Source organism: Chiloscyllium plagiosum, unplaced genomic scaffold (assembly GCF_037043375.1).
Source record: "Chiloscyllium plagiosum isolate Xiang-an unplaced genomic scaffold, Cpla_swu_hap1 HiC_scaffold_32, whole genome shotgun sequence".
Taxonomy (NCBI): Eukaryota; Metazoa; Chordata; class Chondrichthyes; order Orectolobiformes; family Hemiscylliidae; genus Chiloscyllium; species Chiloscyllium plagiosum.
This window is the reverse complement of record NW_028270170.1, coordinates 24,897,228-24,921,534: the sequence shown is the minus strand read 5'-3', so window position 1 is coordinate 24,921,534 and position 24,307 is coordinate 24,897,228. Positions and strand designations below refer to the sequence as shown.

At 41.1% G+C, this 24,307-nt stretch overlaps 1 protein-coding gene across 1 annotated transcript in view; it reads right to left on the bottom strand.

Annotated features, from left to right (window-relative positions):
• Window positions 1-24,307, bottom strand: part of samd14 (sterile alpha motif domain containing 14) — a 181,211-nt gene that overhangs the window by 33,002 nt on the left and 123,902 nt on the right. Inside the window, exon 7 of the mRNA XM_043675132.2 lies at window positions 21,704-21,887. Coding sequence (XP_043531067.2) covers window positions 21,704-21,887 — 184 coding nt within the window. The remainder of the gene's footprint in view (window positions 1-21,703; window positions 21,888-24,307) is intronic.

Genomic DNA, 24,307 nt, shown 5'->3' with positions numbered 1-24,307 from the left:
CCATTATTCAGGACTAATTCTTATATGCTGGTTCTGAAGAGTGCAAGATAAAAAGCTTCGATTTCTTGCTTCCTTTCGGAACTGTTTAATTTATGCAATTATTTGTATCGTAGTTAACACTGTCCCTGAAACAAAATAATTAACCAGAATAATCATAAATTTGTGCAGGTTGCTCACAACTGCCAGCATCACATCACAGTTGAATTGCTTTGAACAGTTGCAGTGTGTTGTGAAATTGATTGATGTTATTTCATGGAGAAACATTCTAAACTTAGATCTAGAGTATAGGAATGAAATGTGCCTGAGGCATCCTCAGCAATGGGGGCCAGGTGACTGCCTCTGAGGCAGCCAAAAAAACTAAATGATGTTTGTTTTACAAATTTTAAATTTGAGCTTCTGATTGATTTCTCTCATTGTGAAGGTCACTTAAAATTGAATTGAATCACTGCAGGTTGCAATGGAACTGCATACCAGGGACACATAGCATTTCCACTGCACTATTGAGGAAAGGTGCAGCGAGGTTGTACGTATTCTTCATTAGAGTGCTACTTCGATGTGACTGGCCAAATATCAATGAATACAATCAATGTTCATTTGAGATCCTTCCATGGACTCAACCTTACTTCATTCTGTCTTCATTAATTCTGCTTCCCATTAGGTGTGGTATTGACAGTCTGCACTGTCAGCGAGACTATTCTATTATGTTAGATTTACCCTATTCTGAATCTGCTGTATCTCTGTCTCCACTTCATGTAAGTGTGACAAAACGCCTGACTCTCAGGAGCTCCAATGAACTCTTATATATATACATACAGACATACAGAAGAATGATTATAACTCTCCAGTAGTTATTCTATTGTCCTTTTCTCAGAGTCTCAATTGCATGTGCCTGCAACTATTTTTCATTAAGAGATCACTGATTTTCGCAACAAAAAGACAACACAACTATAAGATAGATTTTTTTTAAGTCCTGAATTCAATCAACTTGCCTCCAGTATCATGTGAGGTGATTTACTTGAGGTAATCTCCTACTGTTGGAGTCAATTCTGAGTGCTCTCAGATCATTAACCTGAAACTGGAATGAGTCTGCAAATTGTACAGTGGTTTGCCACGAAACTGTCTCCCATCAAATTGGTAATTTAACTGGCCCATTAGTCAGCTTGCTGCTGTTCAATCACAGAGAAATAGAGACAAAAACATCATGGTCAAACAAGACAGACTTGAACACTTGGGCTTTGTTCCCCATTAAATCTCAGTAAGTAGCACACATTATTGAATATCAAGTCTTGCGGTGGTGCAAATAAATCTCTCGAGACAATACAAAGTATAATGAAAGATTACAGATAGATGAAATGCATGGGATTATTGATTATAATTCTCAACTAATCAAATTTAGCCTATAAGCCAAAATTCAAAAGTGAGAACCATCTCAAGAAATATATCTCATTCGATTACTCCTCACAAAGAAAAGCTTCCACAAAAGCTCCTGTGCATTGATCAATCTGTTTCAGTTGTGTGAATTGGACTTTAACTCCTTTCTTATCAATGTGAAACTTTCAAAAAGAGAATGCAAAAGCAGTTTCATAAATCAACACTTCTTCATTTGCAGTCACCTTTTGGATAGGTTACAAACCTCTTCATTAATCTCCTCCTGGAGTCTGGAATACAAACCTGGCTTAAGATGTGATTGGAATGTATGGCAATTTTCACAATTTTAATCCAAGATTTCCATGGGAGATCTCTTGATCAGCCACTTGTCAGAGGAGCGATGGTGATCCCAGAGAGCTGATGCAAATGACCACATAAACCATTGGCCTGGGAGTTCAAGGTTAAAGTGGACAATCAAGGGAATTCAAGGAAGTTCTATGAAGAGTTTTTAATAGCAGGTGACCAATGATGGTTGTATTGCACCTAGAAACAAAGTTTGGATAAACCCATACACTAGAACACAAAATTCAAGCCAACTGGCTAACAGGACTCTCTGATTTTATACTCATCGCAATTCTCCTTCCAATTCATTTAATCTTTGATCAACATGTCCTTCTATTCCTTCTTATGTAAACTTAACTAGGTTCTCCCGAAATCCCTCAAACATTCCTTCTGACAACGTCAGGTGATAACATGCTTAAAATGTGGAGAATGCTGCTTGTTGAGAGGTTTAGATCAGAATTCCTATTGAGATATTTTCTAATCAACCTATTCAGAAATGTTATTACACACCTCTGGAGCAGATGTGACTTGAACCCAGGTTCTCTGGCTCAGAGATAAGGACTCTGCCACTGTGCCACAAGATCCTGAGAATTCTTTTCGATATATTCTGCCAAAACACTTACAACCTGTTTCTTGTTCATTGTAGGTTGACCAAGCAATAACTGACTAAATAATTCATGGTATAGTCATCTCTATCATGGATTTAATTTTATATCTACTGTCATTGGCAAAAGCATCAAGTTCTGGTTTCCATCTACATTAAGAATCCAGTATTGGTTGCAGTGCCTGAGGCCTGGATAGTTTTGTGATGAAAATTGTAACATAGCAACAAGAAAGTTGTTGAAATTCAAGTCATGGGCCACAGTATATGTGTTTGTCACTTCCAAAACTCTACTTTTCTTTTAGCAAACCGTAAAACCTCTTTACAAACATACAGCTTATTGTTCGCACCAATACAAGTCCTTTATGAAGATGTTTTCAGTGTGACAGTGAGAGGAACACAAAATCCTTTTTCATCTTTCCTTTCCTACTATAAAATATAATTTAAAATAATTATACCCCAGGTTTAACCAGCAATCTCACAGTGGCCTATTATCAAAATAAGGGCTAGAAGTTAAATTAAAAATTCCAAAGCAGCAAAATTGTCACATGTAACTGTGAAATCTGATCTTTATTTTCTGTCCTTGAGCCAAGTCCCCATTACAAATCCACTGTCGGAGATTTGCTTTATCAATGCTCAATATTTCTCACCAGATCCTGTTCATCTTTACCAGATGGGATCCACAATTATTACAGAATGAATGCCCTACCTGCAACACAGTGAACTAATGTTGCTGCCCTCTTTTATTGGCTCAGTGCATTTACTCAGTAATTACAAAGGCCCCAACCCATCATCAATTCCTGGTGCTGTGTTCGTGGACTACCTGGATTTTAACCCATATATGATGGGGGCAAGAGTTTAAGGTGAAACGCATTCATAGGACTAACGTTGAGACCCAGGTATTATTGACCACTTTCTCAATACAGTCAATGCTAAGGAGGAGAGTGGAGTACTGGATGTGAAAAAAAACAGGAAGTCCTCCCAGCAAGAGATGACTTTGAGAGGATCTTAAAGTAAGGAGGTGGGTTGGGATGATTAAGGATGCGTCAGTTCAAGTCTGGGGAATGGAAGTTGTCATAGACTCATAGAGTCATAGAGATGTACAGCATGTAAACAGACCCTTTGGTCCAACATGTCCATGCCGACCAGATACCTCAACCCAATTTAGTCCCACCTGCCAGCATCCGGCCCATATCCCACCAAACCCTTCCTATTCATATACCGATCCAAATGCCTCTTAAATGTTGCAATTGTACAAGCCTCCACCACATCCTCTGGCAGCTCATTCCATACACGTGCCACCTGCTGCGTGAAAAAGTTGCCCCTTAGGTCTCTTTTATATCTTTCCTCTCTCACCCTAGAGGCCCTCTAGTTCTGGACTCCCCGACCCCAGGGAAAAGACTTTGTCTATTTATCCTATCCATGCCCCTCATAAGTTTGTAAACCTCTATAAGGTCACCCCTCAGCCTCCGACATTCCAGGGAAAACAGCCCCAGCCTGTTCAGCCTCTCCCTATAGCTCAAATCCTCTAACCCTGGCAACATCCTTGTAAATCTTTTCTGAACCCTTTCAAGTTTCACAACATCTTTCCGATAGGAAGGAAACCAGAATTGTCAGACCAGACCAATATTCCAACAGTGACCTAACCAATGTCCTGTACAGACGCAACATGACCTCCCAACTCCTGTACTCAATACTCTGACCAATAAAGGAAAGCATACCAAATGCCGTCTTCACTATCCTAGCTACCTGTGACTCCACTTTCAAGGAGCTATGAACCTGCACTCCAAGGTCTCTCTGTCCAGCAACACTCCCTAGGACCCTACCATTAAGTGTATAAGTCCTGCTAAGATTTGCTTTCCCAAAATGCAGCACCTCGCATTTATCTTAATTAAACTCCATCTGCCACTTCTCAGCCCATTGGCCCATCTGGTCCAGATCCTGTTGTAAGCTGAGGTAACCCTCTTCGTTGTCCACTACACCTCCAATTTTGGTTTCATCTGCAAACTTACTAACTGTACCTCTTATGTTCGCATCCAAATCATTTATGTAAATGACAAAAAATAGAGGACCCAGCTCTGATCCTTGTGGCACTCCACTGGTCACAGGCCTCCTGAAAAACAACCCCCCACCACCACCCTCTGCCTTCTACCTTTGAGCCAGTTCTGTATTCAAATGGCTAGTTCTCCCTGTATTCCATGAGATCTAACCTTGCTAATCAGTCTCCCATGGGGAACCTTGTCGAACGCCTTACTGAAGTCCATATAGATCACATCTACTGCTCTGCCCTCATCAATCTTCTTTGTTACTTCTTCAAAAAACTCAATCAAGTTTGTGAGACATGATTTCCCACGCACAAAGCCATGTTGACTATCCCTAATCAGTCCTTGCTAACTCTTTTCTGAACCGTCTCCAATTTAATAATATCCTTCATGTAGCAGGGTGACAAGAACTTTAGGCAATTCTCCAAAGGGTCCCTCACCAATGACCTATACAACCACAACATGACATCCAACTCTTATACCCAATGGTCTAAGCAATGAAAGCAAGTGTGCTAAATGCCTTCTTAACCATTCTGTCTACCTGTGACACAACTTTCAAAGAACAGTGTACCTGAACCCCAGATACATGAATAGACAAGGTTTAGAAGGATATGGGCCATATGGAGGCAAATGAGACAAGTTTAATTTGGGAAACTTTGTTGGCAATAGATGAGTTTGACTGAAAGCTCTGTTTCCACGCTGTATAACTCTATTTATATTAATGGCTTGGATGAGGAAGTAAATGTATTATCCCCAAATTTATGGCTGACATAAGAATGGGTGGGAAGGCAAGTAGTGATGCTGACATAAAGAGTCTACATACAGCATAAATGAGTGGGTAAAAGCTTGGCACCTAATGTGGGAAAATATACGGTTATGCACTTCGGCAAGAGGAATAAAAGAACTGGATGTTGTTTAATTGGAGAAAACTGCAAAAAGCTGTATCACAGAGGGACTTAGGTGTCTACATGCACGAATCACAAAAATAAAACTAGCATTCAAGTTCAGTGGATAATCAGGAAGGTAAGTGGATTCTTGGCTTTTATTTCAAAGAGAATGGAGTATAAAAGAAGGAGATATTGTTGAACTATACAAGGCATTCATCAGACCACACCTGGATTACAGTGAACAGTTTTGGTCCCCTTTTCAAGGGAAAAAACTACTGGCATTCGGAGCAATTCAGAGAAGGTATAATAGATTGAGCCCGGATATGGAGGGATTTCCTTATGAAGAAATTGTAAATGTGGATTTGTGATAAATTAAAAAGGCTGCCAGTGTGCAGCTGAAGTGATGGAATAAGTCATCGTTTTTATATATGAAGAAGTGGGCTCTACTTGTGAGTGGCATGAGGCCCTTCAAGGGGCAATTACATTAATGAGGCACTTACATAATAAAAGTTAGAGACATCTTTAATCACATAATTCTCCATGCAAACTGCATGTGACCAAGACAAATCCTGGCCACAAGCAACCTTGACCATGTCATTGGTCAGTCTAGCTCAATCATAGTCATCTCAGTGAAGTCGAAATAATCACAGGTGAGCTTTAGTGTGTCACTGACAGCTACATGCATAAGGATAATCTAAAGTCTCATAACCTGCATCAGGGTGTGAATGGAGTTAGTTTGTGCTGCCTCTCTTGGGGAATCTGAGGAGGCAGGGAGAACCAGGTTTCAGTATTTCTACTAGATTTATCATCTCTTACTGTTTTTGCATGGCTTGTGCTCCATACATCGGAATACGGCCTACAATGTCAAAAGTCCATGTGCAACCATTCCATGGCATCTCTTGTCAAAGTCTGTCATGTCCCACTGAATGGAGAATTGTGGAAATCTCTCACTTTTGTTGAAAGGTGCTGTCTAAGGACTCTTGGTGAATTTCTGCAGTGCTTCTTGGAGATGATTAAGTCAAATCACTGTAGTCTTACCAGACGATAGGGCTGCTGTATCATTAGACTGCGACAACTGGTAGTGATTTAATCTGAGAGCTATCACACCTCAGGTGAAGGGAGAGGTTGAGAAGAGGAGGCCTTCATGGTAACCTCAGATGATTCTGGAATTAAACCCATGCTGTTGGCATCACACTGCTTTGCAAACCAACCATCCAGCCAACTGAGCTAAACCAACATCCTTGTAAACTCACTGCTGCTGCTAAGTGTTGGTGTTGGAGGCATGAAATGATGGTCAATGTTGTGCCAATGAAGTGGATTACTTTGTCTGGCTGGTATCGAGCTTGGTAAAAACAATGACTGCAGATGCTGGAAACCAGAGACTAGATTAGAGTGGTGCTGGAAAAGCACAGCAGTTCAGGCAGCATCCGAGGAGCAGTAAAATCGACATTTTGGGCAAAAGCCCTTCATCAAGAATACAGGCAGAGAGCCTGAAGGGTGGAGAGATAAGTAAGAGGAGGGTGGGGGTGGAGAGAAAATAGCATAGAGTACAATAGGTGAGTGGGGGAGGGGATGAAGGTGATAGGTTAGGGAGGAGGGTGGAGTGGATAGTTGGAAAAGAAGATAGGCAGGTAGGACAAGTCATGGGGACAGTGCTGAGCTGGAAGTTTGGAACTGGGGTGAGGTGGGGGAAGGGGAAATGGGGAAACTGTTGAAGTCCACATTGATGCCCTGGGGTTGAAGTGTTCCAAGGCAGAAGATGTGGCGTTCTTCGTCCAGGCCCGGGTGGTGAGGGAGCAACGGTGAAGGAGGCCCAGGACCTCCATGTCCTCGGCAGAGTGGGAGGGGGAGTTGAAATGTTGGGCCACAGGGTGGTGTGGTTGATTGGTGCAGGTGTCCCAGAGATGTTCCCTAAAGCGCTCTGCTAGGAGGCGTCCAGTCTCCCCAATGTAGAGGAGACCGCATCGGGAGCAACGGATACAATAAATGATATTGGTGGATGTGCAGGTAAACCTTTGATGGATGTGGAAGGCTCCTTTAGGGCCTTGGATGGAGTTTATGGAGGAGGTGTGGGCGCAGGTTTTGCAATTCCTGCGGTGGCAGGGGAAGGTGCAATGGATGGGAGGGTGGGTTGTTGGGGGGCGTGGACCTGACCAGGTAGTCACAGAGGGAACGGTCTTTGCAAAAGGCGGAAAGGGGTGGGGAGGGAAATATATCCCTGGTGGTGGGGTCTTTTTGGAGGTGGCGGAAATGTCGATGGATGATTTGGTTTATGCGAAGGTTGGTAGGGTGGAAGGTGAACACCAGGGGCATTCTGTCCTTGTTACGGTTGGAGGGGTGGGGTCTGAGGGCGGTGGTGCGAGATGTGGATGAGATGCATTGGAGGGCATCTTTAACCATGTGGGAAGGGAAATTGCAGTCTCTAAAGAAGGAGGCCATCTGGTATGCTCTGTGGTGGAACTGGTCCTCCTGGGAGCAGATACGGTGGAGGTGGAAGAATTGGGAATACGGGATGGCATTTTTGCAGGAGGTATGGTGGGAAGAGGTGTAATCCAGGTAGCTGTGGGAGTCAGAGGATTTGTAAAAAATGTCAGTGTCAAGTCGGTAGACATTAATGGAGATGGAGAGGTCCAGGAAGGGGAGGGAGGTGTCAGAGATGGTCCAGGTAAATTTAAGGTCAGGGTGGAATGTGTTGGTGAAGTTGATGAATTGCTCAACCTCCTCGTGGGAGCATGAGTTGGCGCCAATGCAGTCATCAATGTAGCGGAGGAAGAGGTGGGGAATGGTGCCAGTGTAATTACGGAAGATGGACTGTTCTACATAGCCAACAAAGAGACAGGCATAGATGGGGCCCATACGGGTACCCATGGCTACCGCTTTAGTCTGGAGGAAGTGGGAGGATTCGAAGGAGAAAAAGTAATTTGGAGGAGCATTAACAAAACCTTTTTTCAATAAACCATGTAAAGAAATACACGTCGAGCTTCTTGAGTGTCGTTGAAACTACATTCATCCAAGTAACTGGGGAGTATTCCATCACGTTCCTGACATGCACCTTGCACATGGTGAACAGGTTTGGGAGTCAGGAGGTGAGTTACTTATTCCAGGATTCCTAACCTTTCACCTGCTGTCATAGTCACAGCATTTATGTCACTATGATCAATGATATTCCCCAGGATGTTAATGTCTATTTTTTGTTAAAATTCAACCCTGTATCTTTTAACATGGTTTATTGAAAAAAAGTTTTTGTTAATGCTCCTCTGAAGTACTTTTTCTTTTGCTTTAAGCCAATACTGCTACCTGGACTGATACAGTTTGAAATAAGAAACATAGAAGATAGGTGCAGGAGGAGGCCAGTCGGCCCTTTGAGCCTGTTCAGCCAGGAGCAATTTAGGTTTTGATATCTGCACATCCACTGCCTTGATACTGTTTGTTCCTTAACATTAAGTATGCTCTTCAACACCTTCTTTACTGTTATACACCTTTACTAATATCTATTATTAGTAGGTTCTGAAATACATCTCTCTAGCATGGTGTCTACGACTTCTCCATTCATATGCTCACACTAGATAGATGCCCAATTAGTATAAATGTACATAAGAAAAAAATAGACAAGTATATGAGAGAGAAGGGAATAGGGAGTAATGACGACAGATTTAGGATACAAAATATAGGAGGAGGCCTAACTGGACCATTAAAGTCAGAAAATACCAGTTAGGCTGAATGGCCCAATTCTGTGACACATATCCTATGCAATCTTTTTTTTAATGTTGTAATTGCTGTACAAATGGAAACTGATGCTGTTAATCGTAGGTTTATTTTGAAATAGAAAATGTTAAGGCCACCTCCTGCAGACATGACTATCAGCTGAGAAAGGATACAGCTCTGTTTGCAAAATGTCTGGAAAGGAGAGATTGGGAGATCTAAAGGGCACCGTTTCCTTGTTTGTGTCCTCTATATTTCTACCAGTGAGCAAGAAATGACCATGCGAAATCCAGCAAATTAACACTATTGTATTGGGACTTGAGGGAATATCTTGTCTTCCTTGCATTATCACATTAGTGTAATCACAGGAAATTAGACAGTGCAGTCAGTAAAACATTGTACCATTAACCTCAGTAATCTGTGTTGAAGTCTGGCTGAGGCAGTCTGGATGAAAAATTCCTCAGTTTAATGGCTGTTAAAAATATCTTCAACGTTATTGACTCGGTCCCTGGTTCAAAATATGCACAACACATTCTCATCATAATTCATCACTAATTGGAACATTTTACTGAAGCCAAACAAAAATTGATAATCTTGGTACAATATTGGGATGGTATAGTATACTATTAGATATTATTTGATAGTTTGTTTTTTGGGGGGGAAAGTTTACAGTGTAATTAAAAATGGTAACTAAGTTTCTACATTACAAATAAATTGGGTATATTTAAACATCATTTATTTGCAAGCAATAAATACAAGTGCAGGTTTTTAAATTAAAATAAATCACTTTTTAAACCAATTAAATGTTCGTATTAAAAAAGGGCAACTTTACATTAAGTAAAATCAACATATTGCAAGTCCATTAATGGAACTGCCTGAAAATATCTGCACACTATGGGTTTGAATGAGGTGTTAGGTGCTCCAGGGAATGCAAATGCTACCAAAGCTGCATAAAGCAATGCATAGTCACACCCACACTCAGGTTTCAGTCAGACCTTGGAAAGCTGCATAACACAACAATGTATTGCAAATGACTGTGTTAAAGGACGAACTGTAAACTTAACTGAGCTGTACTGTTTAAAACTTAAGGTTTAAATCGTTGGTGGATATGTTGGGAGTTTTTTATTTTAACTTACAAAATGTTTAAGATTTGGATTTTTAAAATCATTGTACTAAAACAGGGTAGACATAATCAAGCTTATGATGAAGGAACTCTTATTTAGTAATGAAGGACTGTTTTTGGAAAAAGAAGACCTATGTCACCTTCTTGGCACTATAATGATGTTTTACCTTCTCATTTCATAGATCACCACCTTGAGGCATTTTTCATTTCAGGATAATAGATTCAGCCAAATCTGTGCTCTTTAGCTATTAAAGTTAAGATTCTTTGCAATTTTTATTCACTATATATTGTTGAGGTGCATTACAAAGAAAAACACAACATTAGCACATCTCGATTGAAAAAATCGACTTGGTGAAATTGGGAGTCAAATGACTTACAGCTTATTATGATATTCCTATGACTGCAAACATTAATTCTGAGAGCTCTAATGTTTTCATTCTCTCCATGCCCTTCGTATTATAGTACAACTAAAACATTTTGGTGTAATCCCAATTCTGAACATCTGTGATTTCATTGCATTCTCCATGGTTTCATTGTTTACTCCTTCTAATTTTTCCATTCTTCATGGCACATTTCTTTGCTATTATTTTCTCTTATTGGAGTAGGTATTAGACCTTGTTGTGACTATTTTCCAGGCATAAAATTGATGCAACATGAAGTTGATTTCAGAGAGCTCAAAATGGTGGATTGGTTTTGCAGGCAGCTGACATGGTTGCTTGTTAATTCGACATTTTACATTTATTAATGAGGGGGTAAAAAAGATAATTTATAATCACCCTGCTCAGCCACCTCTGGGCATGTGGGACTCGAACTGAACTACTTCCTTAAAGATAGGGACATTATCAATATGTCACAAAAGGTCCCAAGTATATCAGACAGGGAGCCAGCAATACTACCAATGCAGATATGACAAGTTTAATGCTTGTTTACTTGGGCTCATCCAGGCAAATGGATTATCTTAGGCAGACCATGTGTTGGGACTACCCTGCTTGGTGTTGCCAGGTATGGATGCAGACTAGCAAGCAGCAGTCAGCAAAATGCTACATTTTTGAGGGTTGCCATGGCTCCACAGGGAAGAGGAGTGCAGGATCCTCCTGACCCCACAGGCCTCTGAGGGCCATGGCTGATCAGCCGTTGGTATGAGTCCATGGACTGTTTCTAGCAAGGCATGATAACTGCTGGCAATTAGACCAAACAACACATTCCAAAGTCTGATTTCAAGGTTGGGGAACATTCTGATGTGCAGTCATTTTCCAGCTCCCATTGCCTCCACCTTAGATATCTTTCTGTCCTGTTTAATGCTTTGTTTTTCCGCATTGATTCCCTACTCTTGGCTTCCTCACTGGACATTGAATTGAGATCAATGAGTAATCATCATGGATTAGTCATTCATCAGTCAGGAGCTCCAGCTGTCATTGTGCTTCAGGCTGCAGGAGCAGAAAAACACTTTGCTATAGAGCTCTAGACATGAGCTGAAATTATTTTTAGCTCTCTGCATCCTTGTTCTCTCTGGATTATTAACCATCCCGTAATATAGAAATGGAACAACATCATGAAAGTAAAAAAAAACCCATAAGGTGTTACATGGCATTTAACTCATTGAGATTAATGCTTTCATTAAAAGACCAGTGTAAAATACAGAAATAATGAGTCACTGTTGACATTTTGACATGTGAATTCTAAGATTCAGATATGCATACAGTTAGATATGTAGTCCCTGTCAGTTCAAATAACACATCTTACATACATTGAAAGCCCATTCTTTACCTGCTTTCCCTGACCATCTTATATTGTTACATGTATCACTCTAATTATTACATTCATTGATCCAATTACTCTTTTACATTTTATGAATTGATTAATACCCAATGGATATGAATTTGTTCAATGTCTTAAAGGACACTGTGTAGAGGCAAAAGGTTTTTAATTCAGAAAGGTGTTATGTAACAGTGCAGATTTGATGGGCTGAAAGGCCTGTGCTGGACTGTACTTTATTCTTTTGCTGATACATTGAAAAAAAGTTTCAACTTAGTGCTGAGAGCTAACTGCTGGTTGTGTTAGCATTATGCATTCTCAGTATAGCACAGACAATAGGCCATTTAATTCATCAACATTCACAAAACATTAAGGATGCTATTTGGCCCATTTCGCCTGTGTTGACTTTGAAAGAATTTTCCACTCAGAATTTCACATTCTCCAACGCTTTTTACTATTAAATGTTTACATTCCAATATTTATCACTATCTCTTTTATAAGTTTTCATGTATCATGTTTCCATCAGTGTTTCTGATCAGATATTCCATGTCTTGCAACCCCCTGCTTAAAGTTATCCCTCCCAACTTTCTCATGATACTGTAACCAGGTTTAGAACTCAGTGGTCTAGTCACAAGAGATGGTAGTGGTACAGTGACAATTGATCTGGGAATCCAGATCCTCAGATTAATGCCCCCGGGAAATGGGTTTGATTCCCGCCATGATAGATGGTGACATTTGAATTCAATCATTAAAAGAAAATCTGGAATAAAGTGCCAGCCTATTGATGCCCATGTTGATGGTCATAAAAACTATTGTCTTTCAGGGAAGGATCCTTACAGTCCTGAAGAAGGGTTACTCCCAATACGTTGACGTGTCCACCTCCTGCTGCTGTCTGGCTTGCTGTGTTCTTCCAGCCTCCTGCCTGTTTACTTTGGATTCCAGCATCAGCAGTTTTTGTCTCCATCCTTATGTGTCTGGCCAACATGTGATTCCAGATCAACAGTAATGAGGTTAATCCTTAACCGCCCTCTGAAATGGACCAGCAAGCCATTCAGTTGTAAGGCAATTAGGAATTGGGAATAAATGCTGTCCAGACTAGTGAAGCCCACACCTCAATAACAAATAAAAATGAAAGATGAATATGTTCGAAAATTAGTGAATTGGTGCAAAAATTTTGTTCCTAGAATTAAAGGAATCATGGATGAACCTCTATTCTATTTGCCTTCAATCTTGACCCTATTATCTAAAGCAACCATCAAGGAAGAAGACTTACACTTCTGAATGGGCATGACGAAGGATAAAAGTGCCAACCAGCAAAGTGAGAATGAATTAGTTAACCATGCACAATTTGCTCCACTGTACAATGTATTGTTAGAAGAAGTGTTTGTCAAAGTTGTACCCTTGTCAAGATTGTAGTTTTAAAACTCACTTTCTGAAAACAAAGTAAATTCAGATCCTTTGCACTTGAATACAAGAATTCATATTTAATTGAAACTAACTGCTGAAATATGGGGATTGTTGGTATTGTTTGTATCGAATAGGAAGGAAAAACTCTGCTGAAAGTTGATCAGAAACCCTCCCCTTGCCAAGATATAATTTTGTGAGGATAGAACTCAGTGGTGCAAGATGACACAGGCCCAGTCATTAGTTGAAAATGTGTTGCTGGAAAAGCGCAGCAGGTCAGGCAGCATCCAGGGAACAGGAGAATCGACGTTTCGGGCATAAGCCTTTCTTCAGGAAGTTCAGGGAAGGTGCAACATAGTAAGTGAGGGAAGAGAAGGAGGCTGCCAAAGTGAGGGGTAAGAAGGAAGAAGATGGAAAGAGGGAAAGGGAAGCTGTAAACGTGGGGGCTAGAGAGAGAGGAGGGAGGCTGAAACAATTCATTATCTCAATCAGGTCTCTTATAAGGTTTAATTTCAAGTCACGATAGTCACATCTCTCCACTAGACTGAAAAGACTATGTACAAAATTACAGATTTACTTGAATAGTGAACTCTTTTATTGTTTGCTGTTTCAAGAATGGTGTTACTTCTGGGCTGAAATAGTCAGAGCATTTCAGTATCTCTTTAAATTTGTCAAGTTTTGAGTTCTGCTTGGCCCATCTCTGAACGTAAACCTTCCTGGCATTACTTTGCCTAATGTCATAGGTCCTAATGTGATTACATTTTTTATCTTTTTAAAGACTTATTTTCAGTAGCACGGTAGCTCAATGATTAGAATGTTGCCTCACAGTGCCAGAAAGCAAGGCTCGATTCCAGCCTTGGGGGACTCTCTGTGTAGACTTTACACATTCTGCCCATGTCTGCATGGCTTTCTTCCAGGTTCTCTGGTTTCCTCCCACAGTCTGAAGATATGCAGGGTAGGGTGGATTGGGTGGATTGGCCGTGCTAAATTGCCTTGTAATGTACAGGGATATACAGCCTACATGGAGTAGCCATAGAAATGCAGGGTTATGCGGACTGGGTGGTCTGGGTGGGATGTTCTTCAGAGGGTTGATGTAGGAATTTGATAATGGTCATCCTAATGTCAAGTGCAGTCACTCTCATCTGACCTTCCAGAATTTAACTCTTTTGTACTTGTATGAACCAAGGCTATAATAACACCCGGAGCTCAGTGGTCCCAGCAGAACCCAAACTGTGTGTCACTGAGCAAGTTACTGTTGAGCAAGTGTTGCTTGCAGCACTTTTCATCACTTTACTGATGATGAAGAGTAAACTGATGGGATGGTAATTGGTCAGATTGAATTTGTCCTTTTCTCATATTTGGGACCTAACAGGGAAATTTTCCATTTTGTTGGATAGTTGTCAGTATTGTAGATGTACTGGGACAGCATGGCTAGGATCCAGCAAGCTCTGGAGTACATGTCTTCAAGACTAAAGCCAGAATTTGTCAGGGCCAATTGCCTTTGCAGCATCCAGTGCCAGTAGTACATTGTCACAGTGGATGGTGCCAGCTCAGCACCATCCTCATGACCTGTCCTACCTGCCAATCATCCTTCCCACCTATCTGCTCCACCTTCCTCTCTGACCTATCACCTTCATCCCCACCTCCATCCACCTGTTGTACTCTTGGCTACCTTCTCCCCAGCCCCACCCCCCTCCCATTTATCTCTCCACCTCAGAGGCCCCCTGCCTCATTCCTGATGAAGGGCTTTTGTCCGAAACGCTGATTTCCCTGCTCCTCAGATGCTGCCTGACCTGCTGTGCTTTTCCAGCACCACTCTAATCTAGACTCTGATCTCCAACATCTGCAGTCCTCACTTTTGCCTTATTACATGCAGTCAAGTGTTAAATCTTTCAGACCCATATACAACACTATGAGACCTGCAACATCCAACCACCATACAGCATCATTCTGTCTATAAGTGCAATACACTTCTGAATACAGTCCAGAACTTTCTTTTTAACAGTGTAAATAGTTTTAGCGACAAATGTTGGATTGGTACCTGACAAACCAGATCATCAGCCATCAGAGAATCTGTCTCATCAGTTATATTCCGGATTAGTGGTGCTGGAAGAGCACAGCAGTTCAGGCAGCATCCAAGAAGCAGCAAAATCGACGTTTCGGGCAAAAGCCCTTAATCCTGATGCCAGCACCACATCCGGAATCTGGTTTCCAGCATCTGCAGTCATTGTTTTTACCTCATCAGTTATATAACTAGTGTGGTAAAGAGATTGTTTTTTGGCAAAACATTATTTCTTTTAGTCAATGTGCTGTCTTACTAATTCATATTATACTGCACATATTTTTTATGTATCTGTACCATGTTTTATGACTGAACTCAAATAAAAAGTGGCAAAATGCAGTGAATATATTCAATATATATCCATGAGTGTGCTAATATTTTCATAGATTTCATTAGATTTTTCAAAAAGAATCATTTTAACCTATTTATCTAATATTGTGGGCACAATAAAAGAAACATTGGGATATGCTGTCATTAATAGCAGTTTAGGACTGGTGAATCCACTACCTTATTGATCGTTTGTAATTCTGTTAACTTACAATAGATTCTTGAGCAGCTAGATTTTCTACTGTACAAAGAGGCTGGAAATGTTGCTGATTACTTCCATTACTTTAAATAGATAGGTTGTTCAATCCTATTTTAAGCCTTAGAGAGCGAAAGTCTCTCTCAGACAATTTTTTACACTTTTAACTATCTTATAGAACCCCCATGACACAACAGTCTTTCTAAAATGAGCTCTAATATTGTCTGCAATGTAACATTATGGATCTGACGTAGTCAAGACAAGGTTCACCTTGTTAAATTTCAGGTAACTTCAGGTAAACTTTTTGGTAAACTTCTGCAAAAGCCCTCACCAATTTAAATCCTCATGATTTCCAGAAATTACTTCTACTTCTGGCTCAGTGGTTAGCACTGCAGCCTCACAGCGCCAGAGAGACAGGTTTGATTCCACTTCGGGCGACTGTCTGTGTGGAGTTTGCACATTCTCCCCGTGTCTGCGTGGGTTTCCTCCAGGTGTTTCGGTTTCCTCCCACAGTCCAAAGATGTGCAAATTAAGTGAATTAGCCATGCTAAATTGCCCATTGTATTCAGGAATGTGTAGGTTAGATGCTTTAGTCAGGGGTATATGTACAGTATTCGAGAGTGTAATGCTGGAAAAGCACAGCAGGTCAGGCAGCACCCAAAGAGCTGGAGAATCGATGTTTCGGGCATAAGCCCTTCGTGAGGACATTTCCTGATGCCCAAAATGTCAATTCTCCTGCTCATCGGTTGCTGCCTGACCTGCTGTGCTTTTCCAGCAGTATACTCTCAACTCTGAGCTCCAGATCTGCAGTCCTCCCTTTCTCCTAGTAAATGTAGAGCAATAGGGTAGGGGAATGGGTCTGGGTGGGTTACTCTTTGGAGGGTCAGTGTGGACCTGTTGGACCTATTGGCTTGTTTCCACACTGTAGGGATTCTACGATTCTATGAATTCTGTTCCCTCATTAAGCCAAAGTTTTCACTTTGGGTGCATTTGGGATATTTTACCTAAGAAGCATTTAAAACGATGCTTGATACATTATCATTCAAATTTCTAATAAAAAATCATCTAAGTAACTATAAACACGATATCTTCTATATCTTCTATGAACCAGCTCAATTAGATAAAATAGTAGAACGTGAGTGATTATTTTATTATACATTTTTAATTTTGCTGATAAAGGACACATTTTGTCAAGGTTTTTCATCTTACATTCATCAGGATAAGAACATCTTGATAGTGACTGTGACCTTCTAAAATCTGAAAAAAAATTTTGTTAGGACATTTGTAGTCATCATCAGAAGTATCAGAGGATTTTATTCTTCCTAACCCTTCAGTGCCCAAAACATGAAGAGCTTTGATTATCTGTCACTCTTTGAACAGTTGTTTACTGATCCATTAAAATTAGGATTGATTATTTCTTTTAGTAATTGAAATTCAGACAGAATAGCCATGTTATGGCAAACCATGGTTGAATGTATAGTTTCTATCTATCTTTTTCAGTTTGTGCACTCTAAATACTAGAGGAAAAATTAGTATTGTAGTATAGTGTTTTATTTAGTTTATATTTTCATTAATTTTAAAAGTGGTTCATTTTCAATGGTTTTGAAATTAATTGTTAGCTTATCTCATTCTTGTTGTGCCTTTACAAGTTGGAGGCTTTTGGTAGCAGCATTTTGCACTTTCTGGAAATGGTTTCTTAGATCGGAGCTAACCTTCAGCATTTCTAAACTGCTGCATTTTGTTTTCTAAATTATTTTAGAACAACTTTTCCTGTTTGGGTTTTTAAAGAAGTGATAGAGTTTTCATGGTGGTTCTATACAGTTTTATAGCTTTTCCTTTTGGCTTAGCATTTTAGTCTTGATTGTTAACTTTACCTCCAAAATCAGGGAGATGATGGGGAATGATGATTGTTAAAAGAAATATTTTTCACAATTGCTTGCTGCTATCACCTTTTCAACATTTATCAGCCACTTATTGCTACTAACTAGCTGTCATGACTATCTTTCAATAGCTTTTGGTGTCCACTTGATGCCACCTTGATACAGTTTGTGGGCACTCATATGTTAGTCCACATAACATATATCGCAAATAGTTGATTCTTTTTTGAGACAGATGCCCTTATTTACAACACTAACTATTTACAAGGTTACACCATCACACACTCAAATGAAGATCTGGTTTCTTTCCTTGTAATTACATGTATCTAAGTACAGTGAAAAACTTTGTTTGCGAGCAGAACAGGCAGATTATACTCAAAACGTGTGGCACTGGAAAAGCACAGCAGGCCTGGCGGCATTCAAAGAGCAGGAGAGTGAACAATTCGGGCATAAGCCCTTCATCAGGAATGTGGGGGAGGAAAACGGCTGAAAGATAAATAGGAGGGTGAGGGTGGGGGTGGGGTGAGGTAGCTGGCAAGGCGGTAGGTAAATGCAGGTGGGGGGATGATGGTGATAGGTTGGAGGGGAGGGTGGAGAGGATTGGTGGGAAGGAAGATGGACAGGTAGGACAGTTCAAGAGGGCAGTGCCAAGTTGCAAGATTGGATCTGGGATGAGGTCCGGGGAGGGGAAATGAGGAAACTGGTGAAGTCAACGTTGATGCCGTGTGGTTGGAGGGTCCCAAGGCAGAAGACGAGGCGTTCTTCCTCCAGGCGTTGGTGGTTTAGATTTGGTGGTGGAGGAGGCCCAGGACTTGCATGTCCTTGGTGGAGTGGGAGGGGGAGTTGAATTGATTGGCCACAGGGCGGTGGGATTGTTTGGTGTGTGTATCCTAAAGATGTTCTCTGAAACATTCCATGAGTTGGAGCCTGTCTACCTATTGTAGAGGAGACTACATTGAGAGCAACGGACACAATAGAGGAGGTGTTTAGATGTGCAGGAAAATCTCTGCTGGATGTGGAAGGATCCTGTGGGGCCTTGGATGGAGGTGAGCGGGGAGGTGTGGGCACAGGTTTTACACCCCTTGCTTGGCAAGGGAAGGTACCAGTAGTGGAGGGTGGTTTGGTGAAAGACATGAACCTAATGAGGAAGTTGCAGAGGGAATGGTCTCTACCGAATGCTGATAGGGTTGGGGAGGGAAGTATATCTCTGGTAGTGGGGTCTGATTGTAGGTGGTGGGAACAATGGAGGATAATGCGCTGTATCCAGAGATTAGTGGGGTAGAAGGTGAGGACTGGGGTGTTCAAACCTTGTCGTGGTTGGAGGGCTGGGGTTTAAGGGTGAAGGCTCAGGAAGTGGAGGAGATGTGTTGGAGGGCATTGTTGATCATGTGGCTGGGGAAACTGCGGTCCTTGAAATAGGAGGTCATCTGGGATGTCCTGGAGTGGAATTGGGAGCAGATACGGCGGAGGTGGAGGAATTGGGAGTAAGGGATAGTGTTTTTACAGGAGGGGATAGGAGGAGGTCTAAACCAGGTAGTGTGGGAGTTGGTGGGTTAGAAGTTGACATCCATGTTGAGTCAGTTGCTGGAGATGGTGACGGAAAGGTCCAGGAAGGGGATGTAGGTGTCCAAGATGGTCCAGATTGACTTGGGATCAGGGTGGAAAGTGTTTCGAAGTTGATGAACTGTTCAGCCTCCTCTTGGGAGCACGTGGTGGCACCGATACAGTCATCAATATAATGGTGGAAAAGGTGGGGGGACAGTGCCAGTGTAACTGCAGAAGATGGACTATTCCATGTATCCGACAAAAAGGCAAGCAAAGCTGGGGCCTACGCCGGGGCCCATGATTACACCTTTGGTCTAAAGGAAATGGGAGGATTTGAAGAAGTAGTTGTTGATGATGAGGATCAGTTCCACAAATCGAATGAGTATGTCGGTGGAGAGGTACTGGTTGGTTCAGCGGGAGAGGAAGGAACGGAGGACTTGGAGGCCTTTGCCATGGCGGATGGACGTGTATAGGGACAAGTAAGCAAGGACATACAGATCATAGGATGTTTAGACAGAGTGAGGCATATAGGTTATACTGTGCAGGAGGTATGCAAAGCAAGATCAACATGAGCAAGGTAAACATTATTTGAAGTTAGAGAGACCATTCATTAGTCTAATAGTGACAGGGAACAAGCTGTTCTTGAACCTGTTGATGCATGTGTTACTGCTTCTGTTTCTTCTAGCTTGTGCATCTCCTAGCTGATGTTATTTTGACTGTACTTTACACACACATAACTGACTGACAATAGTGACTCCATTACAAATAGCAGAAGAGAGAGAGAGAGAGGGAATTGCCTGAAGACAAGGCAACTATAGGTCATTCTGCTATAATGCAGGTTTTGTTAACACAAATTCACTGTAAGGCAATTGACGAATTGGGGACACTGTTTCTAAAGCGCAAATATTTAAAGTGTGTGTTGGTTATAACGCAATTTTGGTCCCATTAGTTAAAAAGGTGATGCTATTGCATCATTTTCTTCTAACACAAGATTGCACAAGAACAGAATTACTGTTTTATAGCAGAACTGACTGTACCTTTATACATATATCATATCATTCTAAGTATCATGTAACTATCTCAGATACAATGTCTGCGTGGTCTGAAATCTTTGCAATTATACACTACTTATGTAACCTTTTGCTTAATCTGGGTCAGAATGAGGAATTCTACAGAAATCCAATCCGCATCATAATTTGTTTGGGAAATTAGTAAGTCTTTGTTTTTTAGCTCATATAAGGTATGTCTGCTGATATACACATGTAACTTATCACATTACTTGAGACTTATGCCATCAGTGTTGAAATGGTACACACCCTATTTGCTTTCTCTTTTTCCTTAAAAGGACACTTTTCATGAAGAAAATAGATCTTTATAATTGGAGGGGAGAGAATCTAATAATCTCTGGCTCTAGTAAAAGAAAGTTGTAATACTTTTACTTACTAAACATTCAGAATAGAACAAAATCTCGAACATCTCATTATGACCTAATGCAGAAATTACTCTGACCCCTATATTTAGACTTTGGTTAATGAGATTTAGAAATAAACATTCCAAGATGAAGCGTGATTATAACATGCAAACATTGCATTCTGATTTATATGGTCCATCTAGTACAGTTTGTCTGACTGCTTCAACTCTATCACTGACCTCCAAAGTGGCCTTGGAGATACACAACAACACAGAATTGCCAAGCAGAAACCTTTAACCAAGTTCCGTCCCCATGAAGATGGCCTCAACCATGATGTTGGATTCATGTCACACTACATGTGACCCTATAATATTGTTTTGTAATATCTTCCTTATTGGCCTGTTTTTACACCATCACTTTGATAACATGCTATGGATCTCTCTACCTTAATTGGTTTGTAAAATATTGGATTACTTGTTACTTTAGTTTGACCCCTGGCATGTGATTCTTATACCTAATGTGTTATTCCAGTCATTTAGTTCACCTCCAGCACCACCTTCTTTTTACTTTTTTTGCAATTATCTCTTTGCCTTAATTAATTGGATTATAGGTCATCCCCTCACTTGCTATTCAGCTGTTGACACTTTACTCACACTGTCTGACACTCTTGATCGCCTGCAGAGATCTATTATTCAGCTTGTTGATGCTCCACTCCCACCATTTGCATGATCTTTTAATCTCTCTGATTATAAAGTCTCTGCCTGTGTGCTCTCTTCACTTAATCTGATGAAGGGACGGCACTCAGAAAACTTGTGATTTCAAATAAACATTTTGGACTATGGCGCCATGTGACTTTTGACCTTTGTCCACCCCAAGTTCAACACCAGCACCTCCACATCACAAAAGTCCCTAGCACAAACTCTAAGCACCAGAATTAGTAACAACATTAAATTCACCTATCACAACATTAAGCGAAGCCCTTGCTTTTGTAGAAAATGTAAAGATGTTTTGATCGCTCCATAAACTCCAAAATCAATTGTAACAGCGAACAACAGTCCTACCTGGGAAGCAGACTTTCTCGGGACCAGTCCCTGTGAGGACATCCTCGGTGAGCAGGTGGGTGACATTGTACCACTGGAGGGCATTGATCCTTTGCTGCTATCCATGAACCATGAGAAAGGCACAAACTGTGGCACTGCAGATTTGGCAGAGGCCAAGATACTGATTGGGCTTTCAAAAGATTCCCTACAAACAGGAAAGCACGAGAGTCAGGATAAAGACTTCTAACAAAGCGTAACTAACAATAAAATAGCAATTTTGTTCATGTCAGTTTAGAAAACGATGAACAAAAGCACTGCCATCGTCCAGAAGAAAGCTCATAGTGGAAAAATCACTCTGTGGACAGGCCTCAGTGCAACATGGAGAGATTATAGATTCCCTTTAGGAGATATTCCCTTATTAATAATGCAGAGGGTACTGTAAGCTTTATTAACTGGTTGTCCTGCCTGTCCCAGCTTCATTCAATGATCTGTCATGTACACATTCAGATCTCCATGCTTCTGGAGCTCCTTACAATTGTGCTCCTTATTTTATATCATTTGTCCATGTTCTTCTTAACAAAATGCCTCATCTCACACTTCTCTGCATCGACCTTCATCAACCACCTATCCACCCACTTCACCAACTTGGTAATGGATTTTGAAATATTTCATTGTTCTTAGAATTTACAATGCTTCCAAGTTTTGTATCAACTGCAAACTTTAACATTTTCCTTGTACACTAAGATCGAGATCATTTCTATACATCAGAAAAATCAATAGTCCCACTGTACTGATCAGTGGAGAACTCCACCACAAACTGGCCAGAAAAATATCCACTGACAATTACTCTCTGACTCATATCAATCAGCAAATTTTACACCCAGCTGAAAATGTGTTGCTGGAAAAGCGCAGCAGGTCAGGCAGCATCCAAGGAACAGGAGAATCGATGTTTCAGGCATAAGCCCTTCTTCAGGAATTGGGCTTATGCCCGAAACGTCGATTCTCCCGTTCCTTGGATACTGCCTGACCTGCTGCGCTTTTCCAGCAACACATTTTCAGCTCTGATCTCCAGCATCTGCAGTCCTCACTTTCTCCTCAAAAATTTTACACCCACATTGTTACTGTCCATTTTATCCCATAAGCTTTCATTTTTCTCACAAATCTGTTGTGTGGTAAAATAACAATGACTTCTGGTAGTCCATGTACACCAAATCGACAGCATTCTACTCATTGATGCTTTTTTTTTAGATTAGATTAGATTACTTACAGTGTGGAAACAGGCCCTTCGGCCCAACAAATCCACACCAACCTGCCGAAGAGCACCACCCAGACCCATTCCTCTACACCTAACAATACGGGCAATTTAGCATGGCCAATTCACCTAACCTGCACATTTTTGGACTGTGGGAGGAAACCGGAGCACCCGGAGGAAACCCACGCAGACATGGGAAGAATGTGCAAACTCCACACAGTCGCCTGAGGCGGGAATTGAACCCGGGTCTCTAGCGCTGTGAGGCAGCAGTGCTGACCATTGTGCCACTGTGCCGCCCACTTTCTGTTACCTCCTCAAAAAACTCCAAGTTAAATATGCTTTCTCCTTTAGAAATTTAATATAAGAAGCACTTCATTGAATTCCTACAATGTGGAAACACGCCCTTCAGCACAACAAGTCCACACCGCGCTCTGAAGAACAACCCACCTAGATGCATTTCCCTACATTTGCCCCAACTAATGCACAAAATACTGAACACTACAGGCAATTTAGTGTGGCCAATTCACCTAAACTGCACATCTTTGGACTGTGGGAGGAAACCAGAGCACATGGAGAAAACCCATGCAGACACAGGAAGAGTATGCAAACTCCACACAGAATGAGGTTGGAATTGAACCCAGGTCCCTAGTGCTATAAAGCAGTCGTGCTAGCCACTGAGCAACTGCTGCCTAAATAACCCTTCCTTTCCCATGTAATTACTAATTCTAACTCAAATAATTGTTTCTAGCAGCCTTTCCACTACTGAAGGTTAAACTGACTGGTCTGCAATTGCTGGGCTTATCCTTGTAACATTTGTTTGTTCAGGGGTCTGATTGTTCAGGCCACAATTGTCCAGAACTCTTGGACCTCTCCTGAATCCAGAAAGAGGAGCCTAAACACACACACTAGCTGGTTTCAAAACAGATTTTATACTACCGTTGTTAGAATACTGAATGGACTCAGAAACTTTTAACATTCGCCTGTAAGTGTGTTTTTGTTTTTGTCACTGTTTACCTATTATTTACTTATCTATGCTACTTAACTCTGTGATCCGCCTGTATTGCTCGCAAGACAAAGCTTTTCCCTGTGCCTCAGTACACGTGGCAATAAATTCAATTCAATTCCTTTCAACTTCCATGTTTTCTTCCATCAATGTGCTTCGATATATCCCATCCTGTCCCAGTACCTTGTCAACTTTTAGTCCTAGCATCCATCCAGCACTTCTTCCTTATCAATTTTGAACCCCTCCATTGACAAATATTCCTCTTCAGCCACCATGACTTGGGTAGCTTCGACCTCTTTCACAAACATAGATCCAAAGTATTTATTAATATCTGAGCCATGCCCTTTCTCCAGCTGAAAATCCCCATTTT